The following is a 15,629-nucleotide window of genomic DNA, read 5'->3' on the forward strand; positions in this document are numbered from 1 at the left end:
GTCCCCAGCAGACCAGGGGCACCGGGAGCAGCTTTTCTCGCCCCGGAGGTCAAGGTGGCTCTGAAAATGCTTAGCTCTGAAAATGTTCTGTACAGTATCTCTTGAGAGAAAGAAAAAATTCTTAGAGCGAATGTACTTTAGTGTAAGTGCTTTCATTGAACTACCTAAATAGAGAAATTGTGCCCAATCACTTAATAAGAAAGAAAAGTCAATATGGGTCTGAATAGATCCCCAAAAGGTCAAATTTTTCACAGTGAAATACTCTATGGGTATGCACCAAACAATCACAGAAATTTGCAAAATTGTACTCCAGGACAAATCCACATTGTTAAACCTCATATTGATTGTCTTTTTTTTTTTTTTTTTTTTGATCTGAGGAAGTGGGTTTTTGATCTGAGGAAGTGGGTCTGGCCCACGAAAGCTCATCATCTAATAAACCATCTTGTTAGTCTTTAAAGTGCTACATTGTCCTGCATTTTGCTTCAGCTACACCAGACTAACACGGCTACATTTCTATCACTATTGATTGTCTTGAATTTCTGCAAAGTGTCAAAAGAGGGCAAAGGAAAATCTGTAGAGTTATATCTAATATTTGACAATTCTAACTCCCCTGAAGTGCTAATCCCATCATACAAAAGGGAAAATGTAAAATTTTGGTTTGTTGGGTAAACAGTCTGAAGGTTCTTTGTGTTTAAGACTGTCAGACTCTTGGATTCATAGTGAAAAAGATCTACTAAGGTTATGGAGACAGTACGAAGTTGCAAATGTGTAATATCTTTGAAGTCTGACTTTTGTATCATTGTGGCACTCAGTCCCAGGTATTCTAGGTTCAACATACTGACAAATTCCTGGCAGTTGGGCAAGGTTTTAAACTTATTGAATGAAAGATCTAAATGTCTAAGACCAGCAAGAGTCAGACAGAAAATAATCCACAAGTTGTTATGAGATAAATCTAGGCATACTAATTTCTTACTGAATTTGAAAACGCTGAAGTCAAGATCTCTGAGTAGATTATGAGACAGATTTAATACTTGCAGTTCAGGCAGAGAACTGAAATCTGAAAAGTGAAGTTCAGATATATTTTTCTGTGATAAATCCAACACTGTGTGTCTTGACTGGCTTTTTGGAACACAAGCTTGAAAGCTGCCTGAACAGTGTAGAGTAAAGATACAAGCAAAACGTAAATCCCATTATTTTCTCTAGGATTATGCTGGCTCTTTGAAGATGCTGATAATTGTGTTTTGTGTCTAATATTCCGCAGTGCTAACTCCAACCCTATAAAAAGAAATGGTGTGTTTAGACTGCTGTATTTTTAGTGAGATGAGGGTATATGGTACAGTACAATTTCACTACATAGTTTATATAATACAAATTATATCTTGCACATTATTTTCTAAATTAATATCAAATTCATATTATTTATTTCCGGCAATTTCTCAAGGACATTTTCTCCGTTAAATATAAAGGTAAAGCAGCACAAAGTAACTCATGATTTTGTTTTGTTAAATATTTAGTGTTTTAATAGGATGAATACAAACATTGATGCCTTTAAAAATGTACGTAGAAACCTCAATGGTGTTAGCAAATACAAACATCTCAGCAAACTTTAAAATGAAACAAACAGAAAAAGCATTGTTGTATTCAGACATTAAAAGAAAAATCTCATGTAAATGAGAATATCTTACTGTCAGCCAGAATCTGACTGTCAGCCAAAGTTTTCCACAGATTTTTTTAGATTGGCCTGGTTCTGACACCATAGCTGACAAAACCACCATAAGCCTTGCAGCCCTGATTAAAAGTCAGCTAAGCCCAGTCCTTACTTTCAGAGGAGCACTGGGGTGTCTCCTCCTGGATTAGAGGCAGGAAAGTTGGTGGAGTCTCTGAACTCCCTGAACACCAGCTCTCGGAACCAGCCTGTTGTGCCAGAGGAAGCAGGCTACACCAAAGAGATAGTGCTGAGTGTTCATTCCCACTGTGCACTAGTGAGTTTGGGGAAGAATTGTCTCCTAAAATATCTCAGAGGGGTAGCCATGTTAGTCTGTAACTTTAAATACCATGAATGGTCCTGTGGCATCTTAGAGACTAACCAAAATATACAGAACCACGAGCTCTTCTCCTAAATAAAGCTACTACAATACAGGCAGTCCCCGACTTACGTGGATCCGACTTACGTCGGATCCCTAGATACGAACGGGGTGAGGCAACTCCCGCACATGCGCAGCAGCATTCCCGGGGCTCGCTCATCTGGGTCCTAGGATCCTCCTCCTCCTCAGGCCGGCTCCGACTGGGGTCCCGCAGAGCTGCCGGGCAGAGGAAAAGTGCCTCCCCACGCCCGCTGCCCCCCCCCCCACCCCCCTGCCAGCAACAGGCTGCCCCCTCCCCTGAGCAACAGGCTGCCGAACAGACAAAAGCAGCCTCTCTGCCCCTCCTCCCCTCTATACATGCCGGGCTCCCGGAGCGCAGCAGCGTCCCCGGGGCTTGCTCACCTGGGTCCTAGAATCCACCTCCTCCTCCTCTTCGGCCGGCTCCAACTGGCCTCTGCCTGCAGCAGCTGGCCACAGGGACAGGGATCCCGCAGAGCTGCCGGGCAGAGGAAAAGTGCCTCCCCACGCCCGCTCCCCCCCCCTCCCCCGCGGCCTCGCATCCTGCACGCCTCCCCCCTCCCCCCCTGCCAGCAACAGGCTGCCCCCTCCCCTGAGCAACAGGCTGCAGAACAGCAGACAAAAGCAGCCTCTCCGCCCCTCCTCCCCCTATACATGCTGGGCTCCCTGGGCAAACAAAGACTCCACCAAAACAAACAAAGTGCTGGCCTCATTGTGTTAGCAAAAAAAGGACCCTCCTCCTAGAACCCTGGGTGGTGGGTGGAAATAAAGCTATTAGCTCAAAGCATGGTGCAGAGCTGTTTGGTATTTGATGAGTTACTCCTTTAGTCCTGAGTTTGTCACAGGAACAGAAATAGATGTGAAATCTTCTGAACAGGGGAACAGACAGCAAAACAAACATTAGAGGGGAGTTAACCTTTCCCTATGCTATCCAAAACTAAAAAAAATGTTTGGCTAGAGTTTCCCCTACAATATGTACCAGTTCCGACTTACATACAAATTCAACTTAAGAACAAACCTACAGTCCCTATCTTGTACGTAACCCGGGGACTGCCTGTATATCAAAAAATTTAGAGCAATATGATTACAGTGCAGTCAATGTATCTGTAACCGCATGGCACTGCAGGGACCCAAATATGTGCTAGTTTCAGCCTTGCATTGTCTTGCAGTGGCAGTAGGACGGACCAAGAACCTCTAAGAAAGGCTAAGTAAGAAAACAGCATAAGGCAGGATCTCCATGGTGACAGGTTTCCTGGAGACAGAGACTGACCCCATGTGGTGATCTTGTGGCCAAACCTTTCAGCATTATGAGAAGTGTTGGAGAGGTGTTTTTTCAACAACAGACTAAGAATGTTGGCGACATTACTATCCTCTAAGCCTATGTCAAAACTACAGCCTGGATCAATGCTCTGAGGGTACGTCTACACTACAGCACTAATGTGAACTAACTTAGTTTGAATTAATTAATTCAAACTGAACTAATTCGAATTAGCGCATCTAGACTTAAAAACTAGTTCAAATTAGCATTTTTAGCACTAATTCATACTAGCATGTCCACATTGAGTGGACCCTGAACTGAGGTTAAGGATGGCCGGAAGCAGTGCCGGCAGGGCATCAGATTAGGATTTAGAGCGTGGAGCTGCTGTCTCAGGCTAGTCGAGGGCTGTGCTTAAAGGGACCCAACCCCCCACCCCGGACAGACAGTTCTCAGGGGTTCCCCGCTTGCAAAGCAGTCCTGGCTTGGAGTGCCCTGAGTGCCCACACTCGGCACATCACAGCATTCGGCCATCAGACCGGCTGCACTTGCCACAGGCTGCCATCCAGAGGGGGGGTCAATCAAGGGGCTTCAGGAGAGCTTCCATCCCGAGGAGCCCGCAGAGCCAGCCCAGTCCTCCCCATCAGGGGCTTGTACCCCATTCCTCCCTCACCTCCTTCCACTTACCCTTCCCTAGCCCCTCTTCCTGATGTACAAAATAAGAACACGTGTGTTCAAAAATAGAAACTCTCTTTATTGAACAAAACTCGGGGAGACTGGGAAAAGGAGGTGGGATAGGGGAAGACAGAGGGTGGGAGAGGGGAGGGCAACTAAAATGATCAGGGGTTTGGAACAGGTCCCATATGAAGAGAGGCTAAAGAGACTGGGACTTTTCAGCTTAGAAAAGAGGAGACTGAGGGGGGATATGATAGAGGTCTGTAAAAGCAGGAGTGGTGTAGAGAGGGTGCATAAAGAAAAGTTCTTCATTAGTTCCCATAATAGAAGGACTAAAGGACACCAAATGAAATGAATGGGTAGCAGGCTTCAGACTAATAACAGAGGATATGTCTACACTACAGCGCTAATTCGAACTAACTTAGTTTTGCTAATTCGAACTAGCATGTCCACATTGAGTGGACCCTGAATTGGGCTTAAGGATGGCCGGAAGCAGTGCCGGCAGGGCATCAGAGGAGGACTTAGAGCGTGGAGATGCTGTCTCAGGCTAGCCGAGGGCTGCGCTTAAAGGGTCCCGACCCCCACCCCGGACAGACAGTTCTAAGGGGTGCCCCGCTTGCAAAGCAGTCCTGGCTTGGATTGCCCGGAGTACCCACACTGGGCACATCACAGCACTCAGCCATCAGCCCGGCTGCACTTGCCGCAGGCTGCCATCTGGGGAGAGGGGGCAATCGGGGGGCTGCAGGAGAGCTTCCACCCCCAGAAGCCTGCAGAGCCAGCCCAGTCCTCCCCATCAGGGGCTCGTACCCCATTCCTCCCTCACCTCCTTCCACTTACCCTTCCCTAGCCCCCCTTCTTATTGATGTACAAAATAAAGATAACGTTTCTTCCAACATTGAGTCTGTCTTTATTGAACAAAACTGGGGGAGACTGGGAAAAGGAGGTGGGAGAGGGGAAGAGAAAGGCTGGGAGAGGGGAGGGCAACTAACATGATCAGGGATTGGGAACAGGTCCCAGATGAAGAGAGGCTACAGAGACTGGGACTGTTCAGCTTAGAAAAGAGGAGATGGAGCGGGGACAGGATAGAGGTCTCTAAAAGCAGGGGTTGGGTGGAGAAAGTGCATTCAGAAAAGTTCTTCATGAGTTCCCCTAAAGAAGGACTAGAGGACACCAAAGGAAAGGAATGGGTAGCAGGCTTGAAACTAGTAAGAGAAAGTTGTTCTTCACAAAGCAAATAGTTAACCTGTGGAACTCCTTGCTGCAGGAGGCTGTGAAGGCTACAACTAGAACAGAGTTGAAAGGGAAGTGAGATCAAGTCATGGAGGTTGGGTCCATGGAGTAGTCTTAGCCAGGGTGTAGGAGTGGTGTCCCTGCCCAAAGTTTGTGGAAGGCTGGAGAGGGATGGCACAAGACAAATGGCTTGGTCACTGTCTTCGGTCCATCCCCTCGAGGGTCCCTAGGGTTGGCCGCTGTCGGCAGACAGGCTACTGGGCTAGATGGACCTTTGGTCTGACCCAGGACGGCCATTGTAAGCTCAGGGCTCAGGGTCGGGGGTCTCAGTGGACCCCCTTGATTTTCATGCACACCTGCTGCTGGGTGGCCAGGCTGGCAGCTCTCCTGCCCTAGACGGCCACTTTCCTGTGCCTAGTGCGGAGATCGTGGATGAGGTCCACGATGTCCGCACTAGCCCAGGAAGGTGCCAGCCTCTTGCGGTCCAGGGCAAGCTCCCAGGAGCCGCCAGCCTGGTCCCGGGAAGAGGGGGAGGGCTGGGGGACATCGGGTGGGTGGCTCTGTGCCGTGCCAGGTGCAGGGTCTGCTGGCTGGGTGCTGGCAGGCTTGCACCTGGCACGGGCACCGTAGCCAGCCCGTGCCCCTTTAAGGGGTCCGGGGCCGGGAGGGGGGCATAGAGTTTCCCTGGTGTTGGCCAGAGTGGCCACCAGGGAAACCTGGGGAGGGCTAGCCTCCCACTAGTTTGAATTAAGGGGCTACACACCCCTTAATTCGAACTAGTAAGTTCGAACTAGGCTTAAGCCTCGTAAAATGAGGTTCCTAGTTCGAACTGAGCGCTCCGCTAGTTCGATTCAAATTCGAACTAGCGGAGCGCTAGTGTAGTGGCTATGAATGTTAGTTCGAACTAACGTCCGTTAGTTTGAACTAACATTGTAGTGTAGACATACCCAGAAAGTTCTTCTTCACAAAGCAAATAGTCAACCTGTGGATCTCCTTGCTGCAGGAGGCTGTGAAGGCTAGAACTAGAACAAAGTTTAAAGAGAAGTGAGATAAAGTCATGGAGGTTGGGTCCATGGAGTGGTATTAGCCAGGGGGTAGGAGTGGTGTCCCTGGCCTCTGTTTGTGGAAGGCTGGAGATGGATGGCACAAGACAAATGGCTTGGTCATTGTTTCGGTCCATCCCCTCCAGGGTCCCTAGTGTTGGCCGCTGTTGACAGACAGGCTACTGGGCTAGATGGACCTTTGGTCTGACCCAGTACGGCCATTCTAAGCTCAGGGCTCAGGGCCCGGGGTCTCAGTGGACCACCTTGATTTTCATGCATACCTTCTCCTGGGTGGCCAGGCTGGCAGCTCTCCTGCCCTAGACGGCCACTTTCCTATGCCTAGTGCGGAGGTCATGTATGAGGTCCACGATGTCTGCACTAGACCAGGCGGGCGCCCGCCTCTCGTGGACCTGGGCAGGATCCCGGGAGCCGCCAGCCTGGTCCCAGGAAGAGGCGGAGGGCTGGGTGGCAGCGGGTGGCTGGCTCATCTTGTGCCAGGTGCAGGGTCTGCTGGCTGGGTGCTGACAGGCTTGCACCTGGCACGGGCACCGTAGCCAGCCCGTGTCCCTTTAAGGGCTCCGGGGCCGGGAGGGGGGCAGACGAGTTTCCCTGGTGGTGCCCAGAGTGGCCACCAGGGAAAGCTGGGGAGGGCTAGCCTCCCACTAGTTTGAATTAAGTGGCTACACAGCCCTTAATTTGAACTAGTTAATTCAAACTAGGCATTAGTCCTCGTAGAATGAGGTTTACCTAGTTCGAATTAAGCTCACCGCTAGTTCGAATTAAGTTCGAACTAGCGGTTTGCATGTGTAGCACCTATCAAAGTTAATTCGAACTAACGTCTGCTAGTTCGAATTAACTTTGTAGTGTAGACATACCCTGAGATTGATCTGCTGGCGGTTGATTTAGAGGATCTAGTTAAGACCCAACAAATCAACAGGGAAACCCAGCATATCCTCTTGTTCTCTAACTTATGAAACTTTTTACTGGCTACTTGGACAAGAAAAAAAGAGCTGTTTAACTATCACCCTGGGTATTTACACTGGTAAGATTCAAGAAAAAATGAAAATGTTTCATGGAAAGACTGGAAACTTGAGAACAATATCTTTCTAGTGATAGGTGCTTGCTGTGTTTTCACAGCATCACTAAGAGCAAGGGAGAGATCGTTTCTGAGGGCTGAGAGGTGGAGATAGAGAGAGAGGTTTTCAGAATGAAAAGGTACAGAAGGTGAGTTTATAAGCTTAGATAAACAAGGCTAGGGACGTGTTGTGTTCTGATTTTGAAGCCATGATGTAGTGAATGGAAAATGAATGTCCTATGGCCAGAAAATGAATGAAATGTATGTGTGTAAATGTTTTAATAGGGAAAGCTGTACCTTAGTGATATTTTCATGTGAGTTTTTATCATAAAAAACTTTGCTGATTCAATATAACAAGCACAGACTTAAACCTCTGTGATACTTGTTTCAGAACATGCCTTAAGTACTGCATGATCACATGTTTGTGCTGATGGACTCACAAAAATGTGTGGGTCAGAGGGCAAAACTGTTCCCCTGGTCCAGTTTGAGAACAGTCCCTATCTTGTACGTAACCCGGGGACTGCCTGTATTCATTATCATATATATAGTAGCCCAATGTCTGTGACTCTGTAATGCTGAAATGCCTCCCGCCGTGGCGCTCAGCTGACTTCTGCGCCGCTCAGCCGGGCTGCCTTGAAGGAGCAAGTGGTGCAAGCAGCCGTTTGGGGTCTGTGCTCCCCATGAAGCACCCCCATGCTGCATGGGGAGCGCAGAGCCCAAATGGCCACTTTTGCTGCTTGCTCCCATGCAGCGGCCCGGCTGAGTGGTGCAGAAGTCAGCTGAGCACCACGGCGGTGACGTGCGGCATGACAGCATCTCCAGGCCCCGTCCCCTGGCCGTGAACAGACCCTGGCTGGTTGGAGGGTGGGAGAACGAGGGGGAAGGAGAGAAGGAGGATAACTGGGAGGCTGTAGGATCAGTGCTGGAGTGAAGGGAAATGGTGCAGGGGGGCAGCTGGAGCTCATAGGCAGCCGCTCAGCCAGGCTATCGTGCGGGAGCAAGCAGCACAAACAGCTGTTTGGGCTCCGCACTCCCCATGCAGGAGGAGGAGGAGAAGAGAGAGAGAGAGAGAGGCAGGACGGGGAGAAGAGAAAGAGACGGAGAGAGAGGCAGGAGATGGAGGAGAGCTGAGAGAAAGAGGAGGGAGGCAGTAGGAGGAGGGGCGAGAGAGAGAGAGACACGGAGCGAGAGACCGGAGGCTCAGGAAAGAAGACCGAGATAGAAAGGGAATAGGACATGGAGGAGAGACCTGAAAATCCTGTTTTATGATGGGCTAATTGGCTAGTTAATTATAAGCATCTACATTTATATATGTATCATCTTTCCTCAGGAATCCACCCAAAGTTCTCTACATACCCTGATTACACACCCAACAGTGAAATGCAAATACTTCTGGGTTGGAAGATAGACGCCATTCAGAACCAGAAATACTAATCAAATTTGAGGGAAGAGTGAAGAATAATTTCTCCATTTGAAACTGCAAAAGGGAAGTTTAGGTTGCACGACAAAGTCAGTCCTGATGGATGTAGAAGAGCAGTAGAAGGCAGATATATCAGCCGCAGAATGATGAAGGCCTTTTCCCATACGAACTGAAAAGAGGTTATCTCCGGAAAACTAGATGACTCCAAATAAGGGTGGTCGATGGTCTTAAAAAAGCCCTCTTCCGGTGAAAAAAAGAGTGAAGCATGAGAAACAAGCTGCAGCTCGATTAAAAGAAGCTAGGTGGTAAGGCTTCTCCTCAGTGGAAGGCTGCTCTCCTCCCTATAGGGAAATAAACCAAGTTAAATACTTACAGTTTAGGGAAGGACAGTCAATCAGAAGCAGCGTAGTAAGGCAACACCTTGGAGAGGGGCAGGGAAATCTATTTCCTTTGATCTGTGAGGATGAATATTTTTTTTGCTTAGGAGAATACCGAGGACTTTTCTGAGGCACATAAGAATATAAGAATAGCCATAATGGGTCAAACCAAAGGTACATCTAGCCCAGTATCCTGTCTTCCGACAGTGGCCAATGCCAGGTGCCCCAGAGGGAATGAACAGAACAGGAAATCATCAAGTGATCCCATCCCTGTCACCCATTCCCAGCGTCTGACAAACAGAGGCTAGGGATACCACCCTTACCTATCCTGGCTAATAAATATTGATGGTCCTATTCTCCATGAATTTATCTAGATCTTTTTTGAACTCTGTTAAAGTCCTGGCCTTCACAACATCCTCCAGCATGTGTGTTGCATGAAGAAGTACTTCCTTTTGTTTATTTTAATCCAGCTACCTGTTAATTTCATTTGGTGACCCCTAGTTCTTATGTTATGAGAACAAGTAAGTAACTTTCCCTTATTTACTTTCTCCGTATTTGTCATGATTTTATAGACCTCTTTGATATCCCCCCTTTTTTCCTCTTTTCTGTGATGAAAAGTCCCATATAGCAGCTGTTCCAAACCCCTAATCATGTTTGTTTCCCTCTTCTGAACCTTTTTCAATGCTAAGATAACTTTTTGGAGATAAAGCAACCACATCGTACGCAGTATTCAAGATGTGGGTGTACTGTGGATTTATACATAAGCAATAATATGTTCTCTGTCTTATTCTCTATCCCCTTTTTAATGATTCCTAACATTCTGTTTGCTTTTTTGGACTGCAGCTACACATTGAGTGGATGTTTTCAGAGAACTGTCCACAATGACTCCTAGATCTCTCTCTTGAGTCATAATAGCTAATTTAGTACCCATCAATTTGTATGTACAGTTGGGATTATGTTTTCCACTATGCATTACGTTGCATTTATCAACATTAACATTCATTTACCATTTTGTTGTCCAGTCTCCTAGTTTTGTAAGATTCTTTTGAAGCTCTTCACAATCTGCTTTGGTTTTAACTATCTTGAGCAGCTTAGTATCATCTGCAAATTTTTCCAACTCACTGTTTCCCCTTTTACCAGATCATTTATAAATTGGTTAAATAGGATTGGTTCCAGTACAGACCCTTGGGGGACACCACTAGTTACCTCTCTCCATTCTGAAAACTGACCATTTATTCCTACCCTTTGTTTCCTATCTTATAACCAGTTATCAATCTATGAGAGGACCTTCCTTCTTATCCCATGATAACTTACTTTACTTCAGAGCCTTATGTGAGGGACCTTGTCAAAGGCTTTCTGGAAATCTAAGTACGCTATATCCACGAGATCCCTCTTGTCCACATGATTGTTGATGCCCTCAAAGAATTCTAGTAGAATAGTAAGGCATTAGGCCAGTGGTCCCCAATGATTGGAGGTAGCCAGGCGCCAGGGGGTGTGACCATTCGCCCACCGGGCACCAGAGGGCGGGGAAACTTGTGCGCCTGGGGGCGGGAGTGGGTCCCCCCCCATAGCTGTGCACCCGGGGGCGGGGTCCCCCCATGTGCCGCATGCCCGGGGCCCCCTCCAAGGGCTGCGCACCCGGGGCCGGCGCCCCCCCAGCACTGCGCACCCGGTGCCGGTGCCCCCACCAAGCACCGTGCCCCGGGGCTGGCGCCCCCCCCCACCAAGCGCCATGTGCCCGAGGCCGGTGCCCCCTCCAAGAACTGCGCGCCCAGGGCCAGAGCTCCGCTGCAAGTGCCGCGCGCCCGGGGCCGGCGCCCCCTCTAAGCTCCGCACACCCAGAGCGCGAGTGGCCAATCCGCGGCACTCCCGGGGCTGGCACTCACTGTGCGCCCAGGGCCGGCTCCAGCACCATGCATACGCAATGTGCCCGGGGCCAGGCCAGCCCCGCGGGCACAGTGTTGGGGACCACTGCATTAGGCCTTGGTAATGCCTTTGTAAGGCCCTAGGCATTTCCTTGTGAATATTAAAAAATTAAGCAGAATAAAAAATATAAAAACTCCAGAGCAGAACTGACTTACTCCAAGCCCCTGCATTGTCAAAGGGAGATATGCTGAAGCCAAGAAAGTAAAGGAGGTGGCTTGTCACAGTAGGCAGAACATTAACCAAGTTGGAATTTGATCATAGGAGTCAGACTCACCCAAACATTTGGGAAGAGGCCCACACTTATGATTGGAAGCTGCTAGGGTATTGGGTTGTATGTCTCAGACAAGAGAATGTGTGTTTACTTCTCCATTTGCTGATTGCCATCATTTAGGCCTATGTGTAAGATGTGAAATGTGGTGTAAAATGCCATAACGAATGTAGAGTGGGTAAAGAACTCTGGTGCAATAGTATTTACACTAACTTGCATAGGGCTAAAGCCCTACACAAGAATCACAGTCTTAGGGCAGTGAGTCTAAAGGGAAAATGCAATGGATTAAACCACCACCACTTCTTACTTATTATTTTATATAGATGAGTATTACAGGAACTCTCCAGTTCAAAGCCCCGAGAGTGAGTTTGTTTTTTTCTCTCTCTCTGCATAAAAAGTATTAATAAAAAAATCAATTTTACTAAGATCTCGACATTTCCTACCTGAAAAATACCTAAACTTCTGTGAGATCCCCATATCTGCTGCTATGCAGTCGAGCTTCATCTCCACACCGTTTGGACATTCTATAGCTAAGCAGAAGCCGAGTTTCAGATAGTGTGGCTTGAGAATAAACCAAGAGTTTTAGTCACAATCTGGTTTGCACTGCATAATATTTTAATGACAGAATGGTGGCCTCCTTCCACATATTTTCCAGTTCATGTAAGTCTTTAATGCCTTTATGCACCAGATTTCTTTTTCTGTAAACTATGTTATTGCTACTGATGAAGAAGGCCATCTATTTAGATACCAGGAATCAAGTCTGCTGATAATCTTGTTTGGCTACTGAAGGCCTGTGTATATTTATAAACTTCCTCTTTCTGATAATTGGCATGTTTCAGCAGTTACCGCTTTTAGTTCGGTAATACATACAGACTTCCTAGGGTGCACAGAAAGTTGGTGAATCTGTTGACCAATATGTTTCTACTTTCCCAGAACTTGCAAATGTAACTACACTCTGAAATATAGCATAAGCAGGAGAACATGGAGAACGTGAATGATCCCCTAAGCACAAATTTAAATATCTCACTCATTCCTATGTACAAGCACTGCCTTCCTATGCTCAGCCACTGAAAGATTTTGAATACTGGTAGTAACCTGCCATTTGATATTATTGTCAGTGATCACTTCAATAAAGTGCCGGAAGTAGCTTTTTGTTCCCAGGTTACTTTCACAATGGTAAGACAATTTTGTTAACAATTTCCAATCCTGAAACAAATCAAGAGAGTCAATTTCATCCTTAGAATATAATGAATTCCCTGAGAGTATTATGAAACACCAACTATCTGTCTTTATTTCTCAGTCCAGTCAAAAAAAGGAATACTATAAATTCTTAAAGCTCAATACACTCACAAAGGTCATTTAACTCAACTTTGAAATTCTATTTGCAAAATGCTGGCCCAAACAAAAAGCCATGGGAATTTCACATAGAACTGTCAAGCAAACCAACACACAACAAGCACCAATGATTTCCTGAAGAACAATCGGATGAAAGAGTACACAGATTAAGGCCAAGTCTACACTGGTAAGTCACTGCACAGGAAATCAGCTCCCAGCACTGTAACTCCCAATGTCTCACCTGCCCTGTCGAGGAAGTGAAGCATGAGTGAACATATGAGGACATGAAAGATGGTGAACTATGCCTGGGCAGGGCAAAGCCAGAGGAAACTCTAGTGGAGGTCTGTAGTAGCCCTGATATGCAAATCGGTCATCCTACTTGAGAAAGACTAATCCAACCCCCCCCAGTAGCTGGTTCCTCTGAAATTTCACTTAGGATAGCTGGCACTCGTCCATCTCTGCAGTTTTATCTGGTAAAGCAACTTACTAAAGGTCTTGGGGATGAAATTATCTCAACCTATTCTCAAACTTTAAATGGGTAAGAAGACTGGCTTGCATACACAAAAACATGACAATGCTCACAACCCTCTTCTTCCTAAGCTAATTTGTAATGTCTTGGGGTATGTCTACACTAGCCCCCTAGTTTGAACTAGGGAGGCTAATGTAGGCATTTAAATATCCCGGGCTTTATTTGCATCTTCCTGTCTGGGCGCCATTTTTAAAACCCCTTAGTCTGAACTAACTGCCTGTGGCTACATGCAGCAATCAAATGTTAACTTGAACTAAGTCCTTAGTTCGAGTTAACTGTTACACCTTGTGGAATGAGCTGTAAGAGTGGCCCAACTTGCCCCTTTCTCCCTTTGTTTTAAGGACAGACCTAAAGCAGACTCCACGAGGAGTCTTTTTGCTAGGCAGTGGAAGCTGGAATCTTTTGCCAGTCCAGGTGGTGGCTAAAGAGTTGAAATCACTAAGAGCTGAAATCTCTGGTTTGGCTGGGAGCCAGACCCATTGCAGCCAGCGAGGAGCGGCGACCAGTGGCATGGCGCGGAGTGGCAGCAGGAGAGGAGCGGCGGCAGGCGAGGAGCGGCGACCAGTGGCGTGGCGCGGAGCGGCAGCAGGCGAGGAGCGGCGGCAGGCAACCAGCGGAGCGTCTGGTGGTGTGGAACAAGACAGCTGGTGGAGCGTGGTGGAGTGACTCGTAAGGTGGGGGAATAAACCCTATCTATTCCCCCCACCCATTTCTACCCAGGTTGGGAGGTGAAAACCTCTAGGTGAACTTTTGGACTCTGGGTGGCACTGACCAGGGACTTTTGGGGTGTCAGACTTTGGGACTTTGGATGATTCTTGGCTGGGGGGCAGGGAGGCTTAGCTCATGTTTGGGTTATGAACTCTGTTTGTGGTATTTCCCAAGTTAATGCCGTATGACTTCTCTCTCTGTTTCATTAAATGTTTCTTTCCTACACTCAGACAATGTGCTTGTGAGTGGGGAAGCATTGCCTCTCAGAGGCACCCAGGGGTATGTGAATTTCCCAGGTTACTGGGTGGGGGCTCGAGCCGGTTCTGTGTGAGATGGACCCCAAGATATTGAATCCGGCCCTGCTTGCTGCCAGGCCTACCCGGCAGAAGGGTTACACAATATAAATGGACAAAATGGGAAAATAGTGTGAGGGAGGGGTAGGAGGATGAAAAGGAATTATGAAGTGAACAGATCTTAGCAGAAAAGCAGTAATCACTGATAACCACTTGCCTCACTTGAGTTGTGATAGTTTGAGTTGTGGCCATTATGGTGGGTTTTAAAAAAGAAAAGTTAGATGTCTTGCAACTATAATTTAAGAACAGCAGATCTATTCTAGAAATTCTTGAGCCACTTCAGTGTAATGTTTGTTTACCGTAGACAAGTGTTTTAGCAAAATGAAGCTATCCAAATTATTATAATGCTAATCATGTTATCCTATATGATTGGCGACTGTAAGCACACATCTCTGTTTGCTTTTCTGTATTCATGGTGGGTTTTCTTTAATATTTTGCTTTAATATTATAAACTTTTATTTTGTCTCATTCATAACTATATTTATGACTAAAACCAATGTAATTAAGTTACTGTGACTTTTTTTTCTGCTAGGGGAAGTACACATTTTAAGTGGGATATATGTAATCCTGTTTGTTAACATAGGAGTTCATCGCAGAAGATGGCCCAACAGCATGTATATGTGTAGATCAGTGGTCACCAACCAGTAGATCAGGATCTACTGATAGATCTTGGACCTCTGACAGGTGATCTTGACTGGTTTGGCCAAGAAACTATCAAGGGCTGGCACGTCCGCTGCCCCTCCCCCCACTGCTGTGCAACTCCTGCCCTTTGCCTTGGAGCTGTTTCTCCTCTCCCACCCTGTATTCAATTACCACAGAACAGGGGAGGGGGGCACAACAGGGTTTGGATGGAGGGAGTTTGCTAGATGCTTTTTGGAGTGGTGCAGGACCAGGGTAGGGGTGAGCCTGCCTTAGCCCCACTGCACCACCCCACTAGAGCCAACTGTGGTAAGCAAAGTCCAGCTGGAGCCTGCATCCTGAATCCCTGTTCCAGTCATGAACCCCCTCCACCATCCCAAGCCCCTGCCCTAGCCCTGAGACCCCAAGACCCAGACTCCCTTACAGAGCCTTACCCTGAACCACCTATGGCACCCCAACCCCTGCCCCAGGCTCAGCTCAGAGTCCTTCTCAAACTCCAAATCCCTTAGCCCAAAACCAAAGCCTGTGCCCCAACCTCTGCCCCTGTCTGATGAAAGGGAGGAAGGATGGGGGAGGGAGGAAGGATGGAGTGAGCAGGCATGGGGCCTTGGAGAAGCAGCACAAAGGAGGTGGGGCAGAGATATTTGGGTTTGAGGTACAGGCAGTCCCCGACTTACGCAGATCCGACTTATGT

General features: G+C 47.4%; 2 protein-coding genes across 5 annotated transcripts in view; both read right to left on the reverse strand.

The window, feature by feature from the left end:
- Positions 1-71: 71 nt before the first annotated feature.
- Positions 72-1,166, reverse strand: LOC102445089 (toll-like receptor 10; the record flags this gene model as incomplete). The annotated part of the gene is made up of 1 exon (XM_075930586.2): positions 72-1,166. A coding segment is annotated over one exon (684 nt), but the record flags the coding sequence as incomplete, so codon positions are not given.
- Positions 1,167-3,164: 1,998 nt separating this feature from the next.
- Positions 3,165-15,629, reverse strand: part of LOC102460455 (toll-like receptor 1) — a 32,059-nt gene continuing 19,594 nt past the window's right edge. For 2 of the 4 annotated variants that reach the window (XR_016349553.1, XR_016349548.1), the window contains exons 3-4: positions 11,815-13,857; positions 3,165-9,141 (exon numbers count right to left, since the gene is read on the reverse strand). The gene's annotated coding sequence lies outside the window, so the exon portion shown is untranslated. The remainder of the gene's footprint in view (positions 9,142-11,814; positions 13,858-15,629) is intronic. The other 2 variants (XR_016349554.1, XR_016349549.1) reach the window with 1 other exon arrangement.

Source organism: Pelodiscus sinensis, chromosome 4, assembly GCF_052426305.1.
Source record: "Pelodiscus sinensis isolate ZL-2025 chromosome 4, ASM5242630v1, whole genome shotgun sequence".
Taxonomy (NCBI): Eukaryota; Metazoa; Chordata; order Testudines; family Trionychidae; genus Pelodiscus; species Pelodiscus sinensis.